The sequence below is a fragment of the Myotis brandtii genome, unplaced genomic scaffold (genome assembly GCF_000412655.1).
Source record: "Myotis brandtii unplaced genomic scaffold, ASM41265v1 scaffold513, whole genome shotgun sequence".
NCBI lineage: Eukaryota > Metazoa > Chordata > Mammalia > Chiroptera > Vespertilionidae > Myotis > Myotis brandtii.
This window is the reverse complement of record NW_005369552.1, coordinates 2,892,618-2,906,635: the sequence shown is the minus strand read 5'-3', so window position 1 is coordinate 2,906,635 and position 14,018 is coordinate 2,892,618. Positions and strand designations below refer to the sequence as shown.

Here is a 14,018-nt window from a genome sequence, read left to right as displayed (position 1 = left end):
TCCCGGCAAAGTTTGTGCCGCGCGAGTGCTCCCGAGCGACCACGAAACTTTGAGTGGCGAGGCCCTACCGCGGGGGCCTGCTGCTCCCCGGGTTCCTACCTGTTCAAGTCCTGGCGTCCACACGTTAGTTTCCTGACATTTGGTCTTGTTGATTTTTAGGCGATTTTGTACATTTAAAAAATTTAAATGACCGTTGAGGTCTCCATTCCGAACAAATGAGTAACAAGCACTGTGAGTACGATCTTGTCTGCACTTTTTGAGATCACACCGGAGGGCCGTTTTCTGCGTGGCATCGCCTCTGCTAGGAAGCGCAGATCGCTACCATTTCTTGTTTGGTGTTATGGGGAGCAGATGTCACTCCTGTGCTAAGTGACCAGCGCCTTAGTTTCATGCACACTCCGAGAAGTTAGTGCTCCGAAATGTCAGTCTCGTTGCTAACATCGAGCATTCTCTTCTTTTTTAAGGAAAGTAATTAAACATGGGCAAAGGAGATCCTAAGAAGCCGAGAGGCAAAATGTCATCGTATGCCTTCTTTGTGCAAACTTGCCGGGAGGAACACAAGAAGAAGCACCCAGATGCTTCAGTCACCTTCTCAGAGTTTTCTAAGAAGTGCTCAGAGAGGTGGAAGGTAAGAGGGCTTAACACGCACAAAAAAGTGGAGCCTATGTCCGTTTGCATACTGAGTGGCAATGTTAGGCTCCTCGATAACAAAGGACACTCACTGGTTTTATTCATTTTAATACTTGAGGATAATTTATTAAAATTTTATCAACTTAAAGTTTACAAGTAATTCTTTTATAGACCATGTCTGCTAAGGAGAAAGGAAAATTTGAAGACATGGCAAAGGCGGACAAGGCTCGTTATGAGAGAGAAATGAAAACTTATATTCCTCCTAAAGGGGAAACAAAAAAGAAATTCAAGGATCCCAATGCACCCAAGAGGCCTCCGTAAGTATCTTGCCATTTTTTTTTCAAGAAGTGTTTTGCAGTAAAATCACAAATTCAGCAAGCCACCTTGTGGGTTTGGAGTGTATAAGCAAAGTTGCTTAGCTAATAGTGGCTCACATTGGTACATTTAAGTGTTGTAAGTAAAATTCCTATGGGATGGGAGTTTAGCCAGAGCATTTGAACTTGGTATTTGCTTTCTTCACCCAATATATTTGTAAATGTCATTTTGAGTCTTTTCTCAAGAAATATCTTAAATACTTAATTTGCAGAATGTCTTTTTGGAGCTCTAACATTAATATTAAAATAGTGTCTATTCAACTAGTAGTATCATGTTAAATAATTGTAAATCAGGCTTTGGTTATGAAGGATAATTAGCATATTATGATATTTGTACCCTACCCAATGCATGCTAGAAATTAGAAGCAGTTTTTTATATGTAAGTAAACTACACATTTGACAGTAAACTTCTAAAATTAAATTTCTCTTTGTAGTTCGGCCTTTTTCTTGTTTTGTTCTGAGTATCGCCCAAAAATCAAAGGAGAGCATCCTGGCCTATCCATTGGTGACGTTGCAAAGAAGCTGGGAGAGAAGTGGAATAACACTGCTGCAGATGACAAGCAGCCTTATGAAAAGAAGGCTGCTAAGCTGAAGGAGAAATATGAAAAGGTAAGGAGTATAGATTTGCTTGGTGTAATTAGGTAATCTTGGTACCTCGCCTTAATTTCTATTTTCTTAGGGGTTTCTAAAAATTTGAGGTATAATGCTGGTTTTTTGTTGTTAGTATAACAACTATGTGTAGTATGTTCACTGGATATGATCCTAAGTCCTTTTCCATCTTTTAAATTAGTAGAATATGAAATTATAATGGAAATGTGTTGGGGTTTTTTGTTTGTTTTTACTTTATATTATTTGCCGTGGGCAAAGGTCGTGCATTTAAGCTGGGTTTGTTATTCCCCAATATCTCCAAATATGTTGAAGTTTTGGTAGTTACTTTGAGTCAGATGATTAGTTATTTTAAATGGTCTAGGTATACAATATAAAAGTAGGCTGAACAAAAATAATATAGATTGTGTTCTTCATAAACATGCCCTGAAACATTTATATTCTCTGCCTTAGGTAACCCCAGAATACTCAATTTTAAGTTAAAAAGTTAATGTCTGTAATAAATTGATGTGAAGGAAAGTCTATAACCCCTGTACTTTGAATTAAAATATTAAAGTTAAATTTTATCTTCTTATTCTGGGGGGAAAGTATTCTTTTCTAGATGTTTCTTAACCTTAATTGCATGCTTACTTGATAAATTACTTTTTTTTAAGATAAAATTTTTTACTGTGTATGGATTAGGATCTGACAATATAAACCCGTAGAATGCTTTTTTGCATTCAGAAGGTGGCAGTGTCTACCCTTTAATCAAAGTCTCTACATTCTAGTTTCAATAAAGAAATGTTAGCATGTGCATAATTTCACTTCAGTGAGGCATAACATGGCAAATATTAGACCGTGAATTATAATCATCTCATTTTTATATGCATTTTTCAAAGTCTTGGTTGTTTGTGGACGTAGAGTGAGCCTTCAGATGTGTGGTATTTTAGCATAACTGGGATCTTGATTTTTTTTTTTTTAAATCAGGTTTTCCCATGTTGCTTTTATTTCTCCCCATACTTTAACTGTATTGTCTTTCCTACCAATTTCTCCTGCCGTTATCTTGGAAGGATATTGCTGCATACCGAGCTAAAGGAAAGCCTGATGCTGCCAAAAAGGGAGTTGTCAAGGCTGAAAAAAGCAAGAAAAAGAAGGAAGAGGAAGAAGATGAGGAAGATGATGAGGAGGAAGAGGAGGAGGAAGATGAAGAAGAAGATGATGAAGAAGAAGATGATGATGATGAATAAGTTGGTTCTAGCGCAGTTTTTTTTTCTTGTCTATAAAGCATTTAACCCCCCTGTACACAACTCACTCCTTTTAAAGAAAAAAAATTGAAATGTAAGGCTGTGTAAGATTTGTTTTTAAACTGTACAGTGTCTTTTTTTGTATAGTTAACACACTACCGAATGTGTCTTTAGATAGCCCTGTCCTGGTGGTATTTTCAATAGCCACTAACCTTGCCTGGTACAGTATGGGGGTTGTAAATTGGCATGGAAATTTAAAGCAGGTTCTTGTTGGTGCACAGCACAAATTAGTTATATATGGGGATGGTAGTTTTTCATCTTCAGTTGTCTCTGATGCAGCTTATACGAAATAAGTTTATCTTTTCATATAGTTAGCTGATAAAAAGCTTTTGTCTACACACCCTGCATAATTGTGATGAGGGTAATGAGAGTTGAATTGAGACAGTTTTCATCCATAACAAACTCAAAGTCTTGGTCAGTTGATAATTTTCACATAGCCCAGTCACATTTACAAAGTGAAAAGTAACCACTCTACTCACAGCATGGGATTATTAGAATCAAACATTTGAAAGTCTGTCCTTGAAGGACTAATAGAAAAGTATGTTCTAATCTTTACATGAGGACTTGACATTTTTTTTAACTCCCATTACCATGTAATGGCAGTTAAGTTTGCAGTTCCCACATTAAAGAAGGCCTGAGAATGTATCCCCAAAAGCGTGAGCTTAAAATACAAGACTGCGGTATGAAGTTTTTTGTTGACATTAGTCCTGGCAAAGGCTCTGAAGAAAAAAAAAGTGCTGACTAAATGTCTTATTTATCTAAATACGGATTGCTTAGGAAACTTGAGACTGCATTAAAGGTATTTTTAATTAATTGGGCCAACTTTTAAAATTGTATACCACATTTAAGATTGAGTATATTTTCCAAATTATAGTTTTCCCCTTTATAAAATCAAATAGACATGAGGGAAGTAAACTTTGTATCACAGATTGAATTGTCCAATTTTTTTGAATTTGATTTTTATAAGACTCAAAACTCATTAGGGTCATGTTTATCCGCTTAGCTGTTTAGGAAACAATTTGGCAATTTTGTGGTTTTTGACATTCTCTTAACGGTGCCAGTGTTTTAAAATAGCGTTCTTGTAATTTTACACGCTTTTGTGATGGAGTGCTGTTTTGTTATATAATTTTGACTTGGATATTTTCATTTGCATTTGTTTATGTAATTTCAGGAGGAATACTGAACATCTGAGTCCTGGATGATACTAATAAACTAATTGCAGAGGTTTTACATATTAGTTAAATGGCTTTCACTTGAGATTTTAAGATTTTATTATATACATACATATTTTAATCTTGTTTCTGATAACTTAGCAACACTAAATACAGACTGGCAGAGTTTTTCTTTAAAAATATTTGATGCTTATAAATAGGTTAATGGGCTGATGAAAAACCAGGTTTTTGTCACATTCTAAGTGATCTCAGAGGATACTAAATATATAAATGAGGGGAAACTAATTTTACTTTCAGAATGTTGGGCTAAACAAGATAGTTTTTAAAAGCAAGGATAGTGATAAATGTAAGCCAAATGAGAACCTCAAATAGAAAGGTTGCCATTGTGTTCAAATTCAAAAATGTTTAGAAGGAACAAGTCACTATCCTCTCTGATTTATAAGTTCCTATGGCTATAGAATCACAATTTCAAGATCAGTTGCCAGCAAGTCTGATCCCTTTAAAAGTGAATACATTCTCAAGGAAACTAATTTTAGTGGGTGTGTCATGAAAACTTAAGATGTTGAAAATCTGAATAAAGTTTTTGGGCTAACTGCCTCAGGTCTTAACAGGAAAAAATGGATAAAAATCCTCTTCACTCTGAAAATCGTTACTGTTTCAACAGTAACCCCTGGAACTTGGACGTCCAAAACTCAAGTAAATGAAGGGGGGAGACAATATTAGATTTTCTACATTTTAAAAAATCAGTATACTGATTGGAAATTTAACCTAATACCCGATTTCCTAATTTACCTGTACAAAGATTGAGAATTATTGCTGGGTTGTAATCTGATGATCTCCCATCAAGGTGCTGATTTGCCATATCAATTTTTTTTTACAGTGAAATTCAAAAAGTCTTTTCTGAATCCTATGCATCATGGCTAAGAATTTAAATAAGTGTGTTGAATAGCTGTTTGACAAATATTTCCCTCACTGCCTAAGGAATTATATTTATTGCTCAGATGTTAGTGTAGTATCTAGCTATATAGGAAACTACAAAAAATAAGATTTTTAAATGAAAATTGTGGCCAATTTCTTTGGCATCACATAATCTATGATGAAGGCTTAAATATAGGTTGGCTTAAATCTAGGTGGTACAACCTTAAATCTTGGAATTAACTGTTGCCCAAGTGCGAACCATTGGCTGTTTTATTAAGGGACTGTGGTAAGTTATTTAAAATTTTATATATATATATACACACACGCACACATACATATATACACACACATGCTTTGTCATTTTCAAATGGCTCTTGAAATTCTTTTACAACTACATAAAAGCCAGAAAACAATTTGGATATCTATGGAACAAAAGATACAAGCTGGTTTTGTCCTCTTCCAAGCAAAGATGTGAACACCAGTGCTAACCCTGCCATAACTTGGGAAATTCCCTGGGTCTGAGCCAAGTTGCTCTCTGGAGTAATAAGGCAAAGTATTGCACTAGGACTGCTGCAATTTAATGATACACCATGTCACAAAAAAACCACACAACACGCAGTGACAAGCATAACATACCACACTCCAGGATATATAACGCCCATTTTCCAGTGGGTTTTAATCTGAAATGTATCTACCAGGAGGAATGTAATCACGTGCCTTTAGGCATGTCCGTTGGTTAGATCCTATATATTTGAATATATTGGTCACCCACTAAAAAAAGGGGGAGTAGTAATATAAGGGAGTTGTGGAGATCCTTGTAAATTATGAGGTATTTATTTTTTAGTCACAATTGACTTGCCATAGTATGATGCCCCATATCGATCATACCTTTACTGGTGGTTATGCACATTTCCTATTTTTTGCTATTTCTAACAATACTGCAGTGAACTGTGCATTTCTCTTAGGCACGTGTAGGTCTTTACCTCAGTAGAATTGCTTAGTCAAAAAACTTGCTTTTACAACTTTGTCAGATACTGACAAGTTGTCCCCCCAAAAGCTATACTTACTGTGAAATATATTAACAATGCTTTTTATGATCAAGATTTTTTTACTGGTTATTCTTTGGTTCCAACTATCCATTTTTAAGAGATGTGAAATTAAAATACGGAAATATTGTCATTTGCTCAGAGCCACCTGAACACAAGAAGACAGAATCAGAACTTGAAAAGACCCTTGAATTGGCAATTGATTTAGCTACTGAACAAATTATTTCTCTAAAAAGTGACTACAATAACTAAATAAGTAATCTATTGTGTGAAAATGAACTTCCCGAAGCATCAGGTAGTTTTATCGGGAGGGCTTTTTCTAGCAGAGACCATCAATCTTGATGGAAGCTGCAAACAACAGTTTTGTAAAAGCAGTGAGTTTGGCTACAAATTGTAGTTGACTGTGTGGGCCAGATCCTGGGCACTAGGTGATTGGTTACTTGGAAAAGTGGAATGGATACTGAGGACCTGCTCTAAATAGGATAAAGTGGACCCCTGTTTCACCTGGCTGGAGACAGTACTTTAGGACGGGACACAAGACAATGCATTTAGAAACATTTATAAACTTCGTTCCTTAGAGTTACATAGAATCTGTAATTACAGGCTTCACCATATTTTCATTCCTTGGGTTTTAATTACAGATCATATAAAATGTCCTGAACATAACCAAGTAAGAGAATAAAAGGTCCTAAAACACAATGAGTACCTGTTGGGTGACAGAGTACTCCTACAGAAAAACAGGAAGCTCGGGCATCACATCCTCACATGCCAGTGTGATACCCAGAAGGTGTGAAGAGAGCTTGGAGGCTACTCCCCAAAGACATGGCAGCTCCTGGCCCAACCTGAATTTTAGGAAAGCTCAGGTCTTGCTGCATATCTGGAGTTGGCCTGCCTGGGACTTGGGTGTAGTGACTGGGCTAGGCACACAGGCTGCGAAGCAGGGAGGCTGACCCAGAACCTCTTTACAAAAGGAACAAACGCTGCTCCTGCTTTGGGGGCCAGTGCAGGCTCAGTACATTAGAGGCAAAGGGCTCTGCCAGTCCAGCCCGTGGTTTTTACAGAGTAGAGGACAGAGGCCTACAGACTCAAAAGTTTGCTCAAGGGTCAAAAGCAGCATCAACAATTTAGCAGTGTTAGGCTCACAGGCGCAAAAAAAAAAAAGTATGAGTTCTTTTTAAGGATGATAAGGGACGGGAAGGCTTCCTCCCAGCCCCTTACTTTCATTCCTGGGTTCTGGTGCCATGACTGCAGTTGAAATGCGAGCAGGGCAGCACACTGCCATCACTGATTTCTCTCCAGCTTTCCTCCTATTAACTTGGACTCAAGACACTTCCAGACAAAACAAGACAAAAATACTGCCAATCGTGCAGATTCTAAAGAGCTGCAAAGCACCAGAGATCTGTGTTGCTTACATGTCCTTAGAGTAGCTGTGTGAACCTCCAGAGGTGCAAAGAAGGACTGTGATCCATTACATGCTACAATAACTTTTGAAAAACTACCCTTATTCTGAATGAAATTTGCACTTATTGAAAGAAAAAGAAAATAAATCTACAATTCTACTCAGAAGACTTAAAATACTATGTGCCCTTCAGTTTTATATATATCATCTACACTAATAAAAGAGAAACATGGTAATTAGCGTACAACCGCTACCCTTTTCATTGGCTAATCAGTGAGTATATGCAAATTAACTGTCAGCCAAATTTGGCATAAGAACAGTTTGACTTTTTAATTAGGCGAGTTTGAAGAAAGGTAGAAACTTGAAATAGCCTGGCACGTTTAAGAAATAGGAAATAGTTTCATATGGCCAGCGGGAGGCTTTTGGGCAGAAGATTGAAGTAGAAAATAAAGCAAATTAAATAGATTAAAAGCAGCAATCTATGAATGCCCTCCTAAAGAATTTGGACTGCATTTTGTACATGTGTGAAAATCATTAAAATTTTAACCTGTATTTTTTTTATTTTTAGTAAATTCTTAAAGTTGTTCTGTGAATATTTTGGAATATTTCGATCACTCCAAAATTTCCCACTTCTCACCTTATTCTAGACAACCACTGCTTTGATTTCTTTCTCTCTAAATTTGCCCTTCTCTGAACATTTCATTTACAATCAGTTCTCACTTAATGTCATTACAAGTCTATAGGTATAATGAAACCAATTTTACTATAGACTAATCGATATAAACAAGAATTAGGTTCCTGTGGCATCTCATCAACATTATAATGAAATGGTGTTAATTAGAGCACCTGCTGTAATAACTATAACGTAATATTTTGTGTCTATTTTTTACTTAGCATGTTTTTAGGATGCGTTTATGTTATAGCATGTATCAGTATTTTGTTCCTTTTTATTACCTGATAGTATTCCACTGTGTGATTATGCCTCACTTTGTTTTAGATTGTGTCCAGTTGGGACTCTCATGAATAATGTTGAGAATGTTTGTAAAGAAGTCTTTGTATATATACATATTTTTATTTCTCTTGGGTTATTATAGAGGGAATTTGTGATCATATGGTTTGTTTATATTTAACTTTTTAAGAAATTGTCAAACTGTTATCTAAAGTGATGGCATCATTTCACAGCAGTGTGTGAGAGCTCGTTTCTCCACATCCTCTCCGCCATTTGGTATTGTCTGTCTTTTTTATTTTGACCATTCTGATGGGTAGGTAGTGGTATCTCATTATAGTTTTAATTTGTATTTCCCTAACGACTTATTATGTGTATAATTTTTTTCATGAGGCACAGTTGTATTTTAGAAACACTGGTACAGTGAAGGTGGTAAGAGTGGAGGCAGGCTGCATGCAGATGAGTGTCTGCACTACATGTGTATAGAGATGAGGGAGACAGGTTTTAGAGGTAGATCAGAATTAGAATAAGCAACACTTAGTAAAGCAGACGGAGGTAGAGGTAGGGCTAGTGATCCCAAGATTTCAAACTTTGACAGTTGGGTAGATGGTACTGCCATTAGAAAACGGAATACAGAGGCATAAACACTTTTTGTGATGGCTTTTATATTAATCCTGTTGTCTTGATGTGCTACTGGAAAAATATATTTAATATAACTGTTTGGTAGTTTGGAAATATGTATCTAGTTCAAAAGAAGGATCTGGATTGAGATACAAATTTAGGGGAGTAGTCATTGTGTAGGTAGCAGTTGAGTTCATGAAAATAAATGGTGTATTTGTGCTTAACTACGTCCGTGGGGTCACTATTGATAATTGAAAACTATTTAAACAGTGAAGGATATAATCCTATATAATAAAAGCCTAATATGCAAATCGACCGAACCATGGAATGACCAGCTGAACGACCAGTTGCTAAGATGCTCACTGACCACCAGGGAGCAGACTCTCAACGCAGGAGCTGCCCCCAGCCTGCAGGTCCCAGGCCAGCCAAGGTGGGTGCGAGTGCCCTCCCCCCAATCACTCTGCTGGTCGTCCCACAGAGGGAGGTGACCCACAGCAGTGGCGGCGGGGGGTGGGGCTGACCAGCAGGTGGCCCTAGACCGGCCAAGTCGGGTGCCAGCAGGGGCCTGCCGGTCACCCCGCAGATCGACCCTGATCGCCGGCCAGGCCTAGGGACCCTACCCGTGCACAAATTTTGTACACCGAGCCTCTAGTAAATAAATAAAACTAGTAAATACATAAAATATCTATTTAATTAATTTAATATAAACATAACATTTTAAAACAGGTGAAATTCACATAAAATTAACCATTATAAAGTGACAATTCAGTGGCATTTAGTATATTTGCAGTGTTGTGCAACCACCACCTCTATCTTTCAAACATTTTCATCACCCAAAGGTAATCCCATACTCATTAATTACCCATCCCCCTTAGCCCTTGGCAACAACCAATCTGCATCACTGCTGTGGATTTACCTATTCTGGATATTTCACATAAATGGAATCATACACTATGTAGTCCTTTGTGACTGGCTTCTTTCAGTTAGCATCTTGTTTTCAAGACTCATCTACATTGTATTATGTGTCAGTACTTCATTCCATTTTGTAGCTGAATAATATTCATACATATATATATTCTATATAATAAAAGGGTCATATGCAAATAGACTGGACAGCAGAACAACCGAACAACCAATCAAAGCGTAATATGCTAATGATATGCTAAGGATGCTCAACCGCTTGCTATGATGTGCACTGACCACCAGGGGGAAGACAGTCAACTGGTCGACCAATCACTATGACGTGCACTGACCACCAGGGGGCAGATGGTCTGACCAGTAGGTTAGCTTACCACTGGGGTCCGGCTGATCGGGACTGAGCGAGATGGGCCAGACACATCCTGGAGCCCTCCCGTGGTCTCTCCCTCATGCACCAGTGGGGTCCCTCAGCCTGGCCTGCACCCTCTCGCAATCCAGGACCTCTCGGGGGATGTCAGAGAGCCGGTTTCAGCTCTCCAACATCCCCTTGAGAGGGCACCAGATGCAGGCTCATGGCTGGTGAGCACTGCTGTGGCAGTGTGAGCCTCTCCCAATTGGGACCGATTGGGCGTGAGCCCGAGGCAGGCACAGTGAGGCCAGGATGAGAGCGAGCAGCAGGTAGGAGCTGCAGGCGGCATTGGACTGCAAGTTTTGGCCTGATCTCTGCAGGCCACCAAGAGGGACCTCACCCATGCACAAATTCATGCACCAGGCCTCTAATATATATATATCACAATTCATTTATCCACTCATCCATTGATGGACACTTGGCCTGTTGCCCCTTTTTAGCTACTATGACTAGTGCTGCTATGAACACTCACGTACACATTTATTTGCATCACTATTGTCAATTCTTTGGGGTGTATACCTAGGAATAGATTTACTGGATCATACAGAACAACCACCAAAATCTTTCACAGCAGCTGCACCATTTTATATTCTCACTAGGGGCCCAGTGTACGTTTCATGCACCTTGAAAGGAACTGTGGGCTGCGAGGCTATGGCAGGCACAGGGGCGGGTCTTGGCCCATCCTCCGTGACCCTGCCCAGTCACTCCTGCCGCCGCCCCTGGTCCCCTGTCTGCTGGCAGCCCCACTCCTGCTGCCACTGCTCCCACATGCTGAAGACACAGGCCCTTCTTGCACCCGCTGAAGACACAGAGCGATTGGGGCCGGCACTGTCAGCGGGTGTGAGCGACGGCTGCTGGCCATGATCTCCCCTCAGGAGCAGCAGAAAGTGGAGAAGCCCTGAGAGGTGATTGGGGCCAGCAGCTGCTGCTCGCACCCGCTGACGACACTGAGCGATTGGGGCCAGCGCCGGGCCCAGCAATGGGTGCTAACGGCGGCTCCAGGGCTGGCAACGGGTGCAAGCGGGCCGGCACCGGCAGCAGGTGTGAGCACTGGCGGGACCACGGTGCATGGGAGCAAAGAATTTTCAGTAACCACCAGAGGCTCGCCCCAATGACAGCAACCGGCGCCCCACCTTGGTCTGGCACCCCTGCTCACCTGCTCCACCATCCACCACGGCCAATGCCCACCATATTCTGCGCATTCCCCCTGGTGGTCAGTGCATGTCATAGCAACCGGTTGTTCAGTTGTTCGGTTGTTCTGGTTGTTCCACCGTTCGGTCTATTTGCACATTAGCCTTTTATTATATAGGATAGCAATGTATAAATGTTACAATTTCTCCACAACCTCACCAACACTTCCTATTTTCATTTAAAAAAAAAATAGCCATCACAGTAGATATAAAGTACATCTCATTGTTGTTTTGATTTACATTTCCCTAAGGCCTAGTGAGTTTGAATATCTTTTTGTGTGCTTATTGGCCATTTGTGTATCTTTGGAGAACTGTCTAATACAAGTCATTTGCCCATTTTTAAAGTATGTTATGTTTTGGTTGAATACATATTTGTTTTGCAAAAATGGCAATATATTTATAAACATTCTAATTGTGAACTACTTTTTATGCTTAACAGTCTGTCTTAAACAAAAGTTTTTGTCATCATATATTCTTACTAGAGGCTCGGTGCACAAAATTCGTGCATGAGGGTGGAGTGTCCCTCAGCCTGGCCTGCGCCCTCTTGCAATCTGGGACCCCTCAGGTAGGGTCCCTAGGCCTGGCCGATGATCAGGGCCTATCAGGGCTTTCCTTCCCCTGGCTGCTGGCAGCTGGCCCTGCCCCCGCCCCTGCCACTGCTTGCCATCTGTGTGGCGCTGCCCCTCCTCCCCTGCCATCGGTTGCCTCCTTCTGTGGGTGACAGGTGTGGGGTGTGATTGATCGCTTGGCTGGCCTGGGCCTCCCTCTGTGGGGCGATCACTGGCCAGCCCTGCCCACCCACTGCATCGCCGCTGGCTGGGTAGCCTGGGCCTCCTCTTTGGGGCAATCACAGAGCCTCACCCCCCCCCCCCCATAAATGCCCCGCCAGCCGGTGGCCTGGGCCTCCCTCTGCAGGATGAACATGGGGCGATGGCGGCGCCCCCTGACCAATCGCATCACACCTGCCTTGGCTGGCCTGGTGCCAGTGCGTGTCACAGCGTGGTCGTCCGGAAGGTTGTCCAGACAGTCATTCTGCTGTTCAGTCATTCGGTCAATTTGCATATTATGCTTTTATTGTTATAGATTATTATAGATTCTGCGCTATATCATTTTCAATGCTTGCATAATATTCCATTGAATGAGTGTAAAATACCATCTCACATTATTAGACATTTACATAGGTTCTGATTTTTTTACTATTATGATATGAATAAAGCTAAGAAAGACGACTATCCTTTCTTCTACCCATACCCTTGTGCCCATGATTTTCATTAGGCTATAAGTAAAAAGGAATGTAAATATATATTTCCTTAAAGTGAAATTGCTGAGTCAAAGGATAAGCCAAGTTTGGTTTTCCCACACTGCCTTCAGAAAGTTTTCATCCAAATGTCATACTTTGACTAGAAGGCTATTCAGGCCATTTTACCTATAAAAGATACAGAGTAGGTTCATGGTTTCTAAGATTTGATGACAGTTCAAGACTTTAGAACTGGGGGAAACTGTGAAAGGGGTAAACCTTCAGAAGCAAGCAGATGAAAAGTGTGAGAAACCTGGAGAACAATTGGATTGAAATGTCCATTCATTCCTCTTTATTCTTTTGTTATTTTACTACTTTTCAGGTTAAAGATTAAAAGAGCTTTTGCATTCAATTAATTGCAGGACTTCAAAAGAGAATGTGTAGATCAATTGGAATGGGTGAAAAAGCTTAGAAAAATTTGCAAAAGCATAACAGCTTTCTTTTCTTTTTCATTGTATCACTGTTCTTAATAATTATCAAAATATATTAATTAGTTGTTTGTATCAGAATTTTTTTCTTAAAATAAGGTTAGCTGTATTTTACATATAATTTCAGACTCAGACATAGATAAACAGTTCTGGAAAGTACATGCTTTATTTAATGGTGGCAAACAAGTCAACATGAAATTGGATTAATTATAAAAAGTTATCTTCTAGTCAATTCCATCAGAATCTATTTCATCCATTGATGAGCTTGGATTTTACACTATATAGATCAAACCTGAAAAGCAGTGTAAATTTCATGTTTAAGAACCTAAATTTTAGAGGTCAACACTGCAAAATGTATGTGTTGAGCTCAGATAATTATAATGGACCATTAGAAATAATATTGACTTAATTTTTAAAAATTAGAGAGATGTGTTATTGTATAACATTCTATCTCTATTATATATAATAAATACCTATCATATATATTTATTAGAGGCCTGGTGCATGAAATTCGTGCACTGGGAGGGGGGTCCCTCAGCCCAGCCTGCACCCTCTCCAATCTGGGATCCCTCTCACAATCCAGGACTGCTGGCTCCTAACCGCTTGCCTGCCTGCCTGCCTGATTGCCCCTTAACCACTCCCCTGCCAGCCTGATCAATGCCTAACTGCTCCCCTGCCAGCCTGATCACCCCCAACTGCCCTTCCCTGCTGGCCCAGTCCCCCCCACTGCCCTCCCCTTCCGGCCATCTTGTGACCACATGGGGGCGGCCATCTTGTGTGA

The 14,018-nt window shown here is 40.0% G+C and overlaps 1 protein-coding gene across 1 annotated transcript in view; it reads left to right on the top strand.

Annotated features, from left to right (window-relative positions):
- HMGB1 (high mobility group box 1) overlaps positions 1-2,941 on the top strand; it is a 4,342-nt gene extending 1,401 nt beyond the window's left edge. The window contains exons 2-5 of the mRNA XM_005877257.2: positions 479-628; positions 802-947; positions 1,439-1,613; positions 2,660-2,941. Of these exons, the coding sequence (XP_005877319.1) occupies positions 479-628; positions 802-947; positions 1,439-1,613; positions 2,660-2,836 (648 nt within the window). The 3' untranslated portion in view covers positions 2,837-2,941. The remainder of the gene's footprint in view (positions 1-478; positions 629-801; positions 948-1,438; positions 1,614-2,659) is intronic.
- Positions 2,942-14,018: the final 11,077 nt, after the last annotated feature.